The 15429-nt window shown below is 43.9% G+C and overlaps 1 protein-coding gene across 1 annotated transcript; it reads right to left on the bottom strand.

The window, feature by feature from the left end:
- Positions 1 to 215: 215 nt before the first annotated feature.
- On the bottom strand, positions 216 to 15037 carry LOC125940004 (b(0,+)-type amino acid transporter 1-like). The gene is made up of 7 exons (XM_049655655.1): positions 14692 to 15037; positions 13925 to 13999; positions 11912 to 12013; positions 10894 to 11151; positions 8949 to 9074; positions 7786 to 7882; positions 216 to 2026 (listed from the first exon to the last, which is right to left on the bottom strand). The coding sequence occupies exons 1-7, from the start codon at positions 14705 to 14707 to the stop codon at positions 1270 to 1272; spliced, it is 1431 nt and encodes a 476-aa protein (XP_049511612.1). The 5' UTR covers positions 14708 to 15037; the 3' UTR covers positions 216 to 1269.
- Between the last annotated feature and the right edge of the window lie 392 nt (positions 15038 to 15429).

Raw genomic sequence — 15429 nt, 5'->3', positions numbered from 1 at the left:
AAGTTGCTCCGACAGGTCCGGGCAGCGAATCGTTGCCTTTAGCCTGTCCCGATCCTTGGTGAAATTTTTATACCGCACCAGTGAGAACTTCAAAGGAGATATGCTGTTTGTATTCAATGTTTAGCCTGGCGCTTTTTGCTTGCGCCAACGACACGAAAATTTCCTTGGCTGGTGAGGTATACAACTTCGCTGTAGTATGAATGCTTTCATTTATGTTATTCACAAATTATTCGTACGTTACTGCGATGCGGAGAGATTTTTCGCTCACCTATATTTCTGAAATATGATCCAGGTTTATTATTCATCACTAAAGAAATGTGGTTGTGCCTATAAAGAAATCACTTTCACAGCTGCGCTAAGCGTTCCATAAGCTGCTGTGTTTTTTTGGTAAAGTTGCCTTGTCATAAACCCTCAACTAGCTACTGCTCAAGTCATTCACAGGTCGCGATGATTTGCATTAGCCAGTAGGGACCTTATACTGTGTGCATGTTGAGTAAAGGGACAAAGAGCACTATTGTGCTAGAGTTCTTTGCACAGCTGCCTATTGTGTCGTATTATCAACTCAATTCTTGACAGAACATTAGTGCAGAAAATCACCCGCAATGCGTAATGCAAAAAAGAAGTGCGCAGCTCGGCGTCCTGCCAAAACTGTAGAAATGTCTCTGAAATCTCGTTGTCCTCCCCCCAATGGTTCTAGTTGCCCACTAGATGTGGTTTCAATCTTGTTTTTTTTTGCTATCTCCAGCCTGATAGGACTCATTTCATGGCACAGCCAAGCAGTTTTCAAGCATCTGCTCTTGCAAGAGGAGTCAGGCACATGGGACACATTCCTTGCCTGAGTGTTGTTGGCCCAAAATGGCAGGCGACGAATAGTGGAACAGTACTGATACGTGTCAGGCTCGGATCACTTGTCGTTGTATTGGAGCAATACCATCTGACAATAGAAAAGTTTCCACAAGCTTCATGTTGCATGAGCCTTTGTTTCCTTGCACACATTATCTTGAGCAACACCGAGCTTCATCCAGCCTAGATATAAACTACAACTATTAATGCTTTGCCTGTGGCTCAGTAGTTGAGGCCTTTAGTTTCTTAAGCTGTGCACATCACTTGAAGAACCCTTGGAATCGCATTGCTGGAAAAATCCTTGGCAGCTTAGTTTCTGGCTATGATTCGATGCTCGGGACAGATAACGGGGCGCTTGCGAGAGCACGGGACAACCAATCCGTATTTCCTGTAACTAACTGCGGCTGCATTTATTGGTGCCACGCATTATCTCCTGTAGGGCACGCATGGGACACATTGAAAAAGTTTCTGAACAAAGTGGAAGAGAGCCGTTGCTGTAGTTGTTTGACTCAATGCGCCGAAAAAAAAGTACGCGGGGAAACCAAGCATCATGGTGCCAAACGTCACGACAAACTTCATGACATGACTTCTTCCCAGGAATGGTGTGACCACAAGGGTCAACAAGATGACAAGGTTTAAGAATATGAGGAACGTTGGAACTCTGATACCTCTGGATGTGTCCTTGAGGGTCCTGCGTAGCTTGAGCATGGCTAAAATTGACATCACATTCATCACAGAAACAGATGCCATAAAGCTTTTGGCAAGGAATCCCACCGAGCCCGTAACTGTAAATGCCATCGCTATACACGTCCTGCCGAATATGGAAACAACTGGAATTGAACTCTTGATCGATATCAGAGAGAACACTTCCGGCAGATGCTTGTTGCGTGCGGCTGCCATAAAGAGACGGACATTGGTTAAGCAGCTGCAACTCATCGTCCCGAACGTGCAGACGCAGACGATGATTGGCACCAGAAAATGTCCTGCGGTTCCCCACGTGAGTCGTGCAAAAGTTGCGGCTGTCGCTTCAGTTGCGGTCATGCACGCCGGATCCAGGACCACGAAGTAAGCCATATTGGTTAACACGTGCAGAGCAGTAACGAGGAAAAGGCCACCCAATAGGGCCCTCGGGATTGTTCGGCAAGGGTCAGACATCTCCTCCGCCATGCAGCAGATCGGGGTACTGCACAAGTTGTAAAGAGAAAACGTGCACTTCCTTGGCAATACATGTAGGTCACAGCGCGGAAAGAGCTTATACACAGCAGAGCAGGACCGGGGATAGCGTTTCTCTTTTTTCCCACTCTTTTTATGATGACAACCTATTACGATGTAATCAATATGAATCTTTAAAAAAGTACGCAGGAACTTTTAGCTTAAAAACCCCAAAAATATTTAACGCGATACGCCAGCAGTTCGCTTCATTGTTTTTTTTTTTGGCAGCGTGTCTAGTGATTGTCATATGAGACTAAGCATACTTTTTGCTGGGCTAGTTGCCGTATTATTTATATCAGCATAAAACGGCCTCAAGTAAAAAGATCCTGAGAGAGAAACAACGCCCTGAACCACTAATTATCGTTCGGTATCGTTACTGTCATTTCTTGTTATCGGCCACACCATGCGGAACACGCCAGTTCTCGTCCGATTACTGTCATTTCTTATTTGAGCCAGTGTTCTGATTTCAATTATATTGTGAGATTATTTTAGAGTGGTGCTGATTCAAGTACAGTTGACCTTAAAACATTCCTGACCACTAGATCAAAAAAAAAAAAAAACGCTGAACATTTCGGTAGCATCAGCAATCATCCGGGTATCCAAATCTCCAATTCTCTGCACATATTTGCGAACAACATAGAGTCGCATGGTTTTACGGACTGCGGTCCCAAACTGCCCGGAAATAGGTTTCTGTGTTCCCCTAGTTGGTAAAGATCTGACGCCGACTGCACACCACGATACGGTAGAGTTTGTTTATTCAACGTTATAAGGTGTCAGTGTTGTGTGCGTGCCACCTGATCATCGCGACTTATACCCCTGTCACACGGCACTTATAATGTCATACGAAGCGCATGAGATTACGTGTCAGTGTCATTTTTATTGCTTCTACACGAGCATAGTGAATGACATTCCCAGCTAATGGCATCCCAGTTAATGGCAATCCCAGCAGTTAGTTTCCCTAACTCATGCACGCCCGATAATACATGTGCCGTGTGACAGGGGTATAATACAGGTGGTCCTAACTGTCATGCACCAAGATTTAAAAATATGCAAATGCCACGTAGCTGAACAGAACCGAGGTAATATTGCTTGCCGTCGCTCGGAGATACTCAGATTAATTTTGGCATTTTGCCTGATTACATTATTAGTCCTAATTATTCAACTGCTAAAATATTATAATTAGATTAAAAATGTCCGCTAGAAAATTGCAGAGCAACATTAAAAACTCTCGATACAGCTTTCTCTTGCTCAATACGTGCGACGTAAAAGTGTGTTTACGAGCGCGAAATAAGCCCGCGAATACACCTAGCGCCTCGAGCGGCCAGTCGTACACACTGTAGAACAATGTGTAAGGTTAAAGAGATTGACAAACTACATATATCTGGTATGCGTGTGTATGCAAAACACAACGTCATCTCCCAACGAAGAATGACGCTATAGAACAAAATTTAGCTGCCTGGTACACCAGTGCTCTTGTCCATGAAGTGCTCACGGCGTAAGCCGGGTTTTTTTGTTGCCCACTTGTATAGATGGAAATGATCTCCCTACGTACACAGACTGGCGTTTCACCATACATTTTTAAGAACTTACTCATAACTCCTATAACCTACGTTTGCCGTACCCTGTCTTAAGCTACCGCTGCTGAACTAAAGACGAATCGCTATTATTACAGCGTGTTTGAATTAATACTTGGAAAAGAGATTGGTTGAAAACTCTTAGTGAAGGTTCTTTTAATAATTATGCATTTTTTCTAATAGCAAGCGACTCAGGCACTGATGAAAACGACTACCCATTTGCACGTGCTTGAAATGCGAGAGCATTTCTTTTCTTACACCTAGCCACTTTGGCCTGACAGTATATCTGGCCCCAATAAGATGACCCAGTTGCCGTTATTTAAAAAAAAGCAAATTTAAAAGAAAGGAGTTGAGTCCACTACGAGGAATCCAACCCAGGTCCACACCCTGGTAAGCGAGTAATTTTCCTTGGCTCCATACTAAAAGTGATACGCGCGACTAAAGATGCGACATACAGAATTGAACCCGAAGGTTTTTTTTTTTAAATAAGCAAAACAAAGTAAGAGAAAAGCGAGGGTTGCGAGAATGTAACTTCGGCTATTTCTAATAGGAAAGCCTTCGCCTTCACAGCTACAAATTAAACGAGATACCATACGTCGCAGCCGTTAGAATGGGTCCAAGGAAGAGACCTCCGTAAGCAGAAGAGGTTGTAGATAATAAATTGTAATGGCACGCTTCACTGCAGGATCCATCGACAATACATTGACGTCTGGCGTTAAGATAGGTATGGCCATCTCCGACAGTATCGGTGATTGATACCTTGCAGAGATCAAATATAACTGCATCGACATTGTACGTACTTGCCGCTGTGTATATCAGTCCGGGTGCCACCAGAAAGTAAGTTCAGCCATTCAACTCTGTAGGTTTAATCAGCCTACGCGCTAAACGCAATGGTTCTGTACTACGATAACGCCAAAGAGATGCTAGTGCCTCTTCAGCATTGACATATGGAATCCTGCAAACTAATGGTTTCCAGAATTCAGGATGAGGCACTTGGGTAGAACTCTCCACTAAAGACAGGAGGTGTCATATTCTTGTCTTTGCTAAAGGTATGCAACATTTGAAAGCGTTGAAATCTTCGTCATGCTTTAGCTTTCGCCATGTCCTCATTACCGTCAAGGGTACGACAAACGAAACAATGGAACTGAATAAATGTTAGTATGCGCGAGTTCAACAGTGTGTATGTGTGAATATGTTAACTTATGCAAACATAGTGATAGGTTCTTCTCTGCGTAGAGAGAGAGAGAGAAGGCAAGCGATAGAGGAAACGCAGGGAGGTTAACCAGGAGTTTCCGGTTTGCGACCCTACACTGGGGTGGGGGATGAAGGCGTTGGAGAGAATGCAAAGAGAGAGAGATAGGGAGAGTGGGGGGAAAACAAAAGTACACACACAAGAAACACAGGCGCAGTTAACAGAAGAGGCGTTCCGATCACAGATGTTATACAGCACGTAAAATCAGAGCTTTTTTTGGTGAGATCGGTGTTTTTTATTTAATACATAAAAGCTCGCGTAGGATGAGCGAGCTTATTTGACTCAATTTATTAGTTTGAGGGAGAACTGACTTGATCAGCATTGATCAGCTGGAAACCTCCCGAGAAACTACGGAGGCTGCCGTATTTAGTTACGCGACGCACAGCGAAACTGGAAGCATTGAAATTTATCTCCTTGTTGGTCAGAAGGCTGGCACGGTGTTTCTCCACAAGTTCCAACTACGCAAGCTCGCCTATTAAACGTTTGCTCACGTCACCCGCTTTTCCTTTCATTGCAATAAGAAAGCACTTTCGACCAGCGTCCATGCGCGTGTTGCACAGAAAGAGTAGACTGTGCAGTAGATCTCGTCATCAGCTTTTTCCACCTTGACCTTTTACCCTGTTCTTGTCGTTCCTACACACCCCTTCCTCAAAGCGGAGTAGAAGTTAAAGGCAGACCACTCTGGCCGTGCGCGCCGCCCTTCTGCAAATAAAGTATCTCTCTCGCTTTCTCTCTTTGGTGTTGCCATGTGTATTTCCGGATAACATTTACAGGGAAGCTGTCATGCGGAGTTCCAGAACACTTCTTGAGGGTCGTCAGCGGTGAAAGCCGATGATTCACTGCGGTGGTGTGGTTGGTTAGCGTTGGTACAGAATGCCAGTCAGAGACCAGGGCCAGGAACACAGCCATCTTTGGAGTGCTGAAGCTGCCGTATTACCAGGGAATCGATAAGAACGCGAAGCCAGACGCGGGCATCAGTGAGCCAGCAGCGCCGCTCTACCAGGACGCCGGTGCAAGTAATGAGATGGCAGTGTTGGTTTAGCCGGGCTCGAACACAGAATTGTCAGTTGGAGCCTTTCTAAAGGCTTAGGTATGGAAAACTCATTGCACACCATAATGTGAACATCAAAAAATTGCGGTTTCATATGCCAAACCACGATCTCATTATGAGACACGCCGTGATGAGGGACTCCGGACTCATTGAGATCACTTAGGTTTGTTTAATGTGCACCTAAATCTAAGTACATGAGATTTTCTTTGTTTTTTCTTTGTTTTTTTAATGCGTATGCATTCTTTGGAGAGTACCCCAGCTCTGTCATTGGAAAAGTGTAATGCCTTGTGTGTGCACAAAAATGCGTTATTTGCGAAGTTACGACATTTATTCGTTAAAATAGTGTAAATGCAGATGCTTGGTAGCTTTATAAGCAATAACGAACAATTTGAACCAATAAAAATGAAAAGAGAATACTCATAGATACAGAGGGATCCATATAAAATACATGGGGAAGCTTAGAGTAGGGGTGGGACAACTTGAAATTTGGGGGTCGGTCTATTTCAAATTTGGAGGTGGGCCAACTGAAATTCGTAGGTGGGCCAAGTTGAAATTTGTGGGTAGGCCAACTGAAATTTAGGGGTGGGCCAATTTATATGTGGGGGGGGGGCTAAATTGAAATTTGGAGGTGGGGTGGCAAACTAAATTTTGTGGTGGGGCCAACTTAAATTTGGGTGTTGGCCAACTAGAAATTTGGGGATGGGGTAGCAAACTAAAGGTTGCAGTTGGGACAATTGAAATTTGGGGGTAAGCCAAGTTGAAATTTGCATGTCGGAAAACTTAAAAAATAAATGGGTGGGTCAACTTGAAGTTTATGGGGTCTGGCCCAATTGAAATTCGGGGTTGGGACAACTCACATTTAGGAGAGGGGCAACTTGAATTTCGTGTTGGGCCAACTTGAAATTTGTGGTTGGCACAAATCAAATGTGGTGTTTGGCCAACTTGAATTTTGGGGGTGGTCCTACTTAAATTAGGGGGTAGGCCAACTTGAGATTTTGGGATGGCCCAATGTCAAATTGAACGCTGCTGAGCGTCTTTCCAGTTATGAACTCCTCGCGGGCAAGCGAGCGAGTTTTCATTAGACCTTAGTGAGGTGCACTTAGAAGCCAGGCAAGAACTTGAGCGGACAAGGCACGCGTACATAATACAGGCTTACTAGAGCGACAGTGAAGGCGACATCGAATCGCGGCGATGCACTCTCCCCTCACGCAGCACCTCATGGAGTACTGCGACAGCTGGTGTGAACCTTTCGCCCGCTCTACGTACTTCATCCAGGCGCGCTCGTGCCCGGCGTTCCGGTTCTATTGGTACGATCGCTTTGAAGGGGCCGTATGCAGTGAGAATACCTAACATTTGTCTGCTAAAGCCGAAGGCTTTCTTGCCACCGAAAAGGCCATGGGTAGACGCGCATAAGCAAGGAATGGCAAGTAAGCAAAACTAAACACAAGCGAAGTCACAGCGTAGTGAAACAGTGCTTACGCATTAGTAGACAATTATCAGAATTTCTGTACTTTTTTTTCGCTCCTATTGAAATGCGGCTGCCGCGACTGGTATTGTATCGGCGACGTCGAGATCAGCAGCGCAAATAAGCCACTAAACTACCGCGACTTCAGCTACAGCCACTAAGCTACCACTGTGGGATGGTAAAACCCCATAATTAAATTTTTTCGTACATTTAGGGCAGTGGCAAACGCAAACTTCTAAGACTTCAGCAGGTTATGAGAACTCTCTTACATAATTTTGCTGTCTTTCATGTATGACTTGTTCGGATTGATATACATCCGCGAATTTCTGGAAATAAAGTTCTTTTTTTATATATATGCGGTAGGAAAATTTATGTGCGTTACCGTTACCTTCCGGCACCGTTGAACATTGCCACCGAGAAGGCTTCCACGACTCCTCTTGGCGTCGTTTGTCCGCTGAATGAGAACTTGCCTAGCAGAAGTGGCGCTGCATAGAAATCTCGCTCAGCAACCACTTACACTATCCTAGAGCCAGCGCTAGCATTCCTGTAACTCTTTTAATCTATCAATAGAGAACTACTGTAATTGTCAAATTGAAAACACAATATTAAATTAAGAATGCACAAAACCTTCACTGCCTTCAAGGCATGACACATGACACATGATTTAACTCACAATGACACTTTTGCACTCCGAACGAATGTTTAATACGGCTGCCTAAGTATACTTGTGCGCACAGGACATGCTCCGTAGTGCTTTCTTTAATATTAACCTGTTTTTTTTTTCATGAAGCGTATCTCTTCAAAGATAAAACTATGCCAGTGGAGGCTACTGTCATTTTGTTAACTGAACGTTTATTTATTGAATTTAAGCTTTAAAAATTTCCTTAGACAACCACAAAAGAACTCTGGCAAGAAACGCTAAATCACTTTAGACACAAACTGTTCTATATTATAGCCTATTTCTCTAATTTAGTGGCAAGAGCTAGATGACTAGAGGAGAACAATAAAGGCCGAACTAGCATTACAATATCAGGGCCAGAACCCCAGAGCTAACACCGATTTTAAAGTTTCGTGTCTTTTTTCGTATCTCGGCTGTTCTGCTCTATATTCTCGTGAAAATTAAAAAGTTCTAATTCTGGCTATCTCAAAACACTATATAATCTATCTTTATGGACAAAAATTCAGCTATTCAGCTCAGCCCGAAGAATGCCCTAGAGGGCGCTGTAGGTATTGTATATAAATATAAATAAATAAATAGCCAGGGACTTTGACAGCACGGGCTTAGCTCGTGACGTCAACATCTCTGACGTCACGGCGTGCTAGCGCGAGAAGTTCAAGGGGGTGTCACAACCCGCCCCTCGCTTCTGCGTCTTTTTCTAGCTTACGGAGCCTCTGCTGACGGTAAGTTTTGGTACTGTAAAACATTTGTTTCCTGATACAAATAACAATATTTTCCCCTTTATTATCCCTCTTGAACATTCTTGGTATAACCGTTTGGTATATGCCCCATCAAGTCATACCAACATATTAGCATGTCACTCGCATGCTTACCTTGAAAAGCCCACACGATGCCCGTTCCAATGATTGCAATCAGTACACAGAGCTTCACAATAAAGATATAGTTCTGTAATTTCATCGACGTCCGTAGCGAAAAAATGTTGACTACGGCTGACAGTTCTGCAAAAAAAAATGCTGTCATTGAATTCATGGCTTCTGACCTAGGCGACAAATACTATTCGTGAGGTTTAGTGTCTGGTAGGCTTTTGTTACATTAGCAGGACAGCTCTGTGTGAACGCCCCTAAACATGCCCACTTGAGTGTAACATAGGAGATCTGTCGTGCATTCATAAACATTTAATTAAAATTGCGAGAACGGTTTGCTATGGTACGTTCAGACATGTAAAGAATATTGTAATAAAATGTCCAGGTACCGGTGTCAGTGAGGATGGCACATGGCCTTCCGAAAATTCGCGCTCTCCAGAAGACGGACATATTGGCTCGTAATAACATTGCCTTACATGGCGTCATGATCTAGACATCACTTGTTCCGTAACTTTTACTTTTATTTTACTGTAAATTATGTGTTGCCGTTCTTAACTGCTCACAATCTGCCATGGTCATTTTCAAGCCAGAAAGCACAAGTTACCACCTGTTGCGCCTGCTATCAAGCAAACTTCTTGTTGACGTCGATGAAAAACCATGTCTTCCTGATCGAGTTGAGGGTGGAAATGGGAAAAACCATATAATTGGATCTGAGCGCGTCTGCGCTCTTAGACAAAAGGCGCAGTGTCTCAACGAAGGCGTCTGGAAACGCTAGCTATTACGAAGGAAAAATGCGAGAGCGCTCCCCATACCATCAGTACCACTGGCACAGATACTGCCGGTGCCACGAACTGGCACCGCTGTGTGGTACCATCGGTGCTGACTCCACCGGTACCAGATCTAACTTTGTAAGCGGCGCACATTTTTAGACTGTGTTATCTCCTGGATAGGCCCACCACAGTGGCCAGAAACCTATCCAATGTTGAAAAGTGTGGGTAACTCACAAAAAGATATTGTTTTTAAAAAATATGGCTTCGTTAAGAATGGCCACAATTAATGAAATTATCTCGTTTATTCTAAATTTTTAGTATTATTCTCTTATTGGACCTCTTTTTCGGGCACAAATTCTTGCATAAAGGAAATTTTCATGTCTCATACAGCTGCGAAATCTTGGTGAAATGGCATGCATGAGTTTTTTTTCCGTTAGTCAATAAGGTAATCACGTGAAGAAATGCATAAGTTTACAGCTCTCTGCACCTCCCAAACACTATAATACTAATTTTTCCGCCACATTTGTCGCATCATCGATAGTGTTAAATGAGTTCGCCGCAAGAACAGCCAGACCACGAGTATCAGACACAAATATTACTGGATAACAGACGCATCCGCTATTCGTGCGAATGCAGCCTTACCATCTTAGCTTAGGTTTTGACCTACATCAAACACGTCGTTAAAGGTTGTGGGTTTGGCTCCCACCGGCGCCAAGCCCACTTTCATTTGCCATTTCCTTTTACCTTCTCTCCAATTTCACATTGAGGCTATCAATCCTAGCACGCAATCCTTTTTTCGACACAATCATACGCGCTCTTCATTCGTGGCCGCTAATTATTTGACGTGTATGCGAAACAGTTTAACAATGTTTCAAGAACGCAGCCGACAAATTTCGCGATGTGGGTCATATTTATTAAATACCGATTGGAAGTAGCGGCATTCCAGCATTCTTCGTTGCTAATAATGATGAGCATTTGCAGGAGTGTTTGCTGCGGATATTGGACGGGAACATATTTGTGCCACAGGAATTGGCAGGCTCGTACGATATTGATGATTACTTATTGGTGTAAGCCGGAAGGCCATAACATGCACTCGTTTTCGACACCTAATGCGCATTCTATGATCGGCAGAGATCAGGCAGCTCTTGCGCAGAGGTCTGCTCAATAGACGTCTTGTGACTCACCGATTGCCGCAATACTAACCAACGCGGTCACCGATTGCGGCGGTGGGCAGCTCCCGTAGACAAGTCCCAGAAAGTAACTTGTGAAGGTCAGCGCGTGTAGCGCCGCCCCGATAGGATCCACCAGAATGAAGCACCAGGAGTACACAAAACAAATCGCGTCTCCTGTTTTTCCTAGGGACTCGACGGCAACTTTCAGGTATTCGTAGGCCCCACCAGCAGATGGCAACATCGTGCCCATTTCGGCAATGCAAAGTCCATCTGGAAGTTGAAAGTATACGAACAACGAAATATGGAAATTTTTGCACCCCGTACGCATTTGCGCTTGTGTTTTAGAAGAGAGAGAACCACATAATCACGGAAATACATTAAAATGAAACGGAAATGAGCAGAGGGGCAATTAAGAAGATGACGACATGAGGCTGAGTAAACGGCTGCCCAAACATCGCGGCCACGATTTGCTTCCAGCTCTGCGGCCGCTTCCGGTGTGTGCAGTCTGCAAAAACGTATTCTTCGAGATTAGTCTTTTTTTTTACTCTAACGGAGTCATTTTTAGGCCTGAATTTGGGCACATATACATTTGTGATACAAGTGACGATGAGAGCAAGACCATGGCAAGGAAAGGAACAGAGTATTATACAATGGGAAAGAAAGGAACCGAATAATATAGAATAAGAGACGAGAAGTTGACGCTACTGTTACAATGAGCTTGACAGTAAAAAAGAGCTCATTTCAAGTTTGTATAATAACAAAATATTGGCACAAATTTTTCTAGATTTATTTCTTTATAGACATCTTTCGAACAATATTTAGGGTATGAAGCCTCAATTCTTGAGAGTGATCAAAAATACTGATTTCACCACCATCAGCCTCATTATAGTCACTGCAGAACGTCCACTTCTTCCATCAAATTTTAATGCGAACACTTCTAACTGCATGCCAAATGAAGCTCAGTACAATCGCGCGTAAGCGACACACATAAAATCGACGCAGCTTCCACAGTATATATAAACGTACTTACGAATTAGAGAGGCAACCCCTGCAGCTACCCAAATGAGAAGGTCGACGCCAACAGAACCCGCCTCTTGATAAACAATGCTCGATGTGATGAAGATGCCGGCCCCTGTAGTTTTTGTTATTGAAAAACAAACATTGTTCTCTAGCATGTGGTAACATACCGATACTTTTTTATAGGCACGTAGCCCCAGTTAATTACGCACACAAACTTATATAACATTCTTTTCAAATACATTCTAATATTACTGCCAGGTTAACACTGCTCTGAGCCATTAGACAGAAAAATGTTTGTAAGTGCGTGTACGTGGTAATGCTACTAGCGTTACCCTGATCATGTTTATTTAATCGTGCTAAATAAATCCCTCAGGCACTCATAAATTCTAAATGTGCAACTTTGATCCGGAAAAAAAAGCACCCAGATGTTCTTTACATTCAGCACGGTGAAACATCCCTGAGATCACTGTTCGTGCTAGAATAAGTCATTTCTTAACCTGCGCTTGTCACTTTCCATTCGTATCTATAAACCGGGCTCCAGTCACCAGCCGTAACTTTTTTTATTGAAGTAAATCTGGTCGTAGAAGGTCGGCTTAGATGCATATTTTATTATGGAAGTGCATTGCAATAGCTGACACTTCGGTCAGAAAGCTGGGGAATTTCGATTAGTTCTGTGTTAACAAACAATTGTGGTATGGAACTTATTTCGACTAGTCATAAGCGGCCGCGCATTCAACGTTAGAAGCGGAGATTCAACCTGATATTTATTTATAGTCTAGCAACTGCGAAAGCTAGCCTTCCCAATAGCCTTGCTCCCTGGGACCCAATAACTCGCTCACCAAGTCAGCCTATCGCATAAGCGTCAGTGGTTTCTCGTACACCATTCACGGTACCGCCAATCCCATCCTGATGCGATAATTATAAAGTCTTGATTCCACTATTGCTCCAAGTATAAGGTACACTAAAGTGTGTTTAGGCCCATCAGCTGGCGGTTCATTATACCGAACTGTACGTGTGAACACATGAAAACGACATTTCTGATCGCACTCTAGTCATAGTGATAAAATATGGAAAAAGAAATGTGCAGAAACCACCTCATGATGACTGTCGACGGTATAGCGCTGAGCATTGAATCAATGTTACGACACAATGTGTTGCCAACATCGGAACGAGTCATGTATGCGGAGCCTGCTTCCGCGGGATTTCTCTTTCGCGATTCTCTAGGGGATCACGTAGCGTCATGTTGCGACGCCGCCGCGAAGCTTGCGTGAGGCGCCAGGTGCCGACCAGCATCCTCTCTCGCGCTGCTTTCTGGACACTCTACGCCATCTTGTGGCGCTGCCGAGAAGTCCGCGCGTGGCCTTCGAATCGATAAGCATGGTGCGCTGGTGCCTGCGAACGCTGATAATTATTCCCTCGCTTGCCGCACATTCAGTGGTACATACTCCGTGACCCAAGTCGGTGAGAGGTTCATTGAAGATCAGCATGTACCTAGTGCATTCATAGCGCAGCTCGATAAAGCGTCGGGTTGCTGTCCTTCGAATCCTTGTGACGTGGGTTTGGTTCCGCTCAGCATCGGATAAATTTGAGGGATACTTTTCGTCGTTCTAGAGCGGCACTTTGCCAATGGCACATTCCTAGTTACCCAAGTTGCCCACAAAGACGTTCATTGAAGGCCGGCACATATATACGGACAACCCTGCTGACCCAAGTTGGCCTCAAAAAAATTGGCTCTGGCTTCCCGGTCATTACACGTGCCTCTTCAAACTACATTTATCACACTGCATTTGTACGTTTCACAACTCTGTTTCGTTACCTCCATCATTATAACCTTGACAGCAATCATCGTAATATTCATCATGCATATTAAACATTTATATCAATAATTACGCACACAGAATGAGAAATATTGCTCATCGCATTACCGTCGCCAATCATCTCCTTAAGAATTGATGCGCCACCAATTTCTCATTCCACTGTTCGAAATCAGACTAAAAACACATGTGTTATGTCACGTGCTCACCGACGCAGTTTCCCACTACCACGGCAACAGCACTGAAGAGGCCCATGTCCCTTCGGAGGCGACCGTAAGGGGAGCCTGAAAAAAAAAATCGGTGCATTGACTTCTAAAAGACTGATGTCTTACCGGGTCTGCTTTCTCACTTTCTAATGTAAACGTGTCAGTAAACTAAGTATTAGCAACCAGATATTACGGATGCACGCTGCTATAAAATCAGAGCATGCGCTACAAAGGTGTTTTTAACCCAGATTCGAATGTCCTTAATACTCGACATGATCTCATCGTCACTTTGGTGATTTACCCTTCGTGTTTACATGACACATTTCCTACATATTCAGTATCAGAAAGCATGTTGCAGTTAAATATTTTCTGCAAGGAAAACGAGTAGTAGCTAGTGACAAAACTTAATTGTCTGTGAATTTCCTTGTGCGAACTCGTTTTGCGGCAAATTTGCTATAAAAGAAACTGTCTGTGACGTCAGTAAATAAATTATTACGCCTGTAAACTATTGCAGCTATCAATTCATCTGCAAACCATTGCTGTTTTGCGGTCGATATTTCCTTCAGATAAGTCATTTAGCGAGGATGTATTGCATGTTTTTAGAAATACTTGGAAGAACGTGGGATAATTACACCTATCTAATTTGCACGTGCACAACAAATGGGCGCATAAAGCAGCAACCATCTTTTTCAAAAATTCAGGGGCCAGAAGCTCTACCTTAACGGCAATAAAATATATTTTCAGCAACAAAATGCAATAAATTTGCTTACCTTGTTGTTCAGCCATCTTTCGAAATGATGGATGCAATCTTCTTTTCAAAGTTTAACGCCTGGCACACTTTCTTGAGCTGCTATATAAGCCAATCTAAAGCGTTCCCCTATGCCAGTCCGTCACCGCGGACCATTGTCACGCTCTGAATTGCTGCCAGAAACGCATTCTGGCTCTGAACAGCGTCTGATGTTTTGACAGTTGTGACGATCTCCAAATGTCACAACTCCTTAGGTTATGATTGAGAGCATTTGTACCGAACCCTCGAAAGATCAAACATTCTGTGGTGGTTCTTGCAGCAGCACTATGGCTTCTATCACAAAAGCAGCATCTGACCTCGCTGCGCCAGTACCTTTTCACATACTTTAAACAGCTGTGCAGTGTGATGCGAGCGCGCTAGCGAAAGGCAACTCATTTCCGCTCAGACAACGGTTCGGCGCATTGTGTACACTTGTAACGGTTCGCATTCTATTATGCGCGTAGAAAATGTCACCAGCTATCTGTACAAATATACGTTAAGCCCGACAGGTCTACATTCAGAGCAAGTTAAATTCCAGTACGTGGAGCAGCTGTTTACCAGCACGAAGTAAACGCAACAATCGATGGAATGTCATCCCGTTCCAACTTAGAGTTACTCTATATCCTACCGAAGGTAGCAGAGTTGCGCGTAGGTCCGCCATCTTGCCTGTCAAGCAAAGGCACCTATGCGGCGAAGCCGCACTTCATTTTTGCAGGCTGCG

The sequence above is a fragment of the Dermacentor silvarum genome, chromosome 9 (genome assembly GCF_013339745.2).
Source record: "Dermacentor silvarum isolate Dsil-2018 chromosome 9, BIME_Dsil_1.4, whole genome shotgun sequence".
Taxonomy (NCBI): domain Eukaryota; kingdom Metazoa; phylum Arthropoda; class Arachnida; order Ixodida; family Ixodidae; genus Dermacentor; species Dermacentor silvarum.
Note: the sequence above shows the minus strand (reverse complement) of the source record. Positions and strands in the feature narration are given on the sequence as shown.

Excerpts from the sequence above, each read along its gene's own strand:
- LOC125940004 (XM_049655655.1), bottom strand. Across the intron at positions 11,152-11,911 it reads AGGGGTTGCCTCTCTAATTC|ATGGACTTTGCATTGCCGAA; the intron begins GTAAGTACGTTT and ends TTCAACTTCCAG. Across the intron at positions 9,075-10,893 it reads GGTTAGTATTGCGGCAATCG|AACTGTCAGCCGTAGTCAAC; the intron begins GTGAGTCACAAG and ends TTTTTTTTGCAG.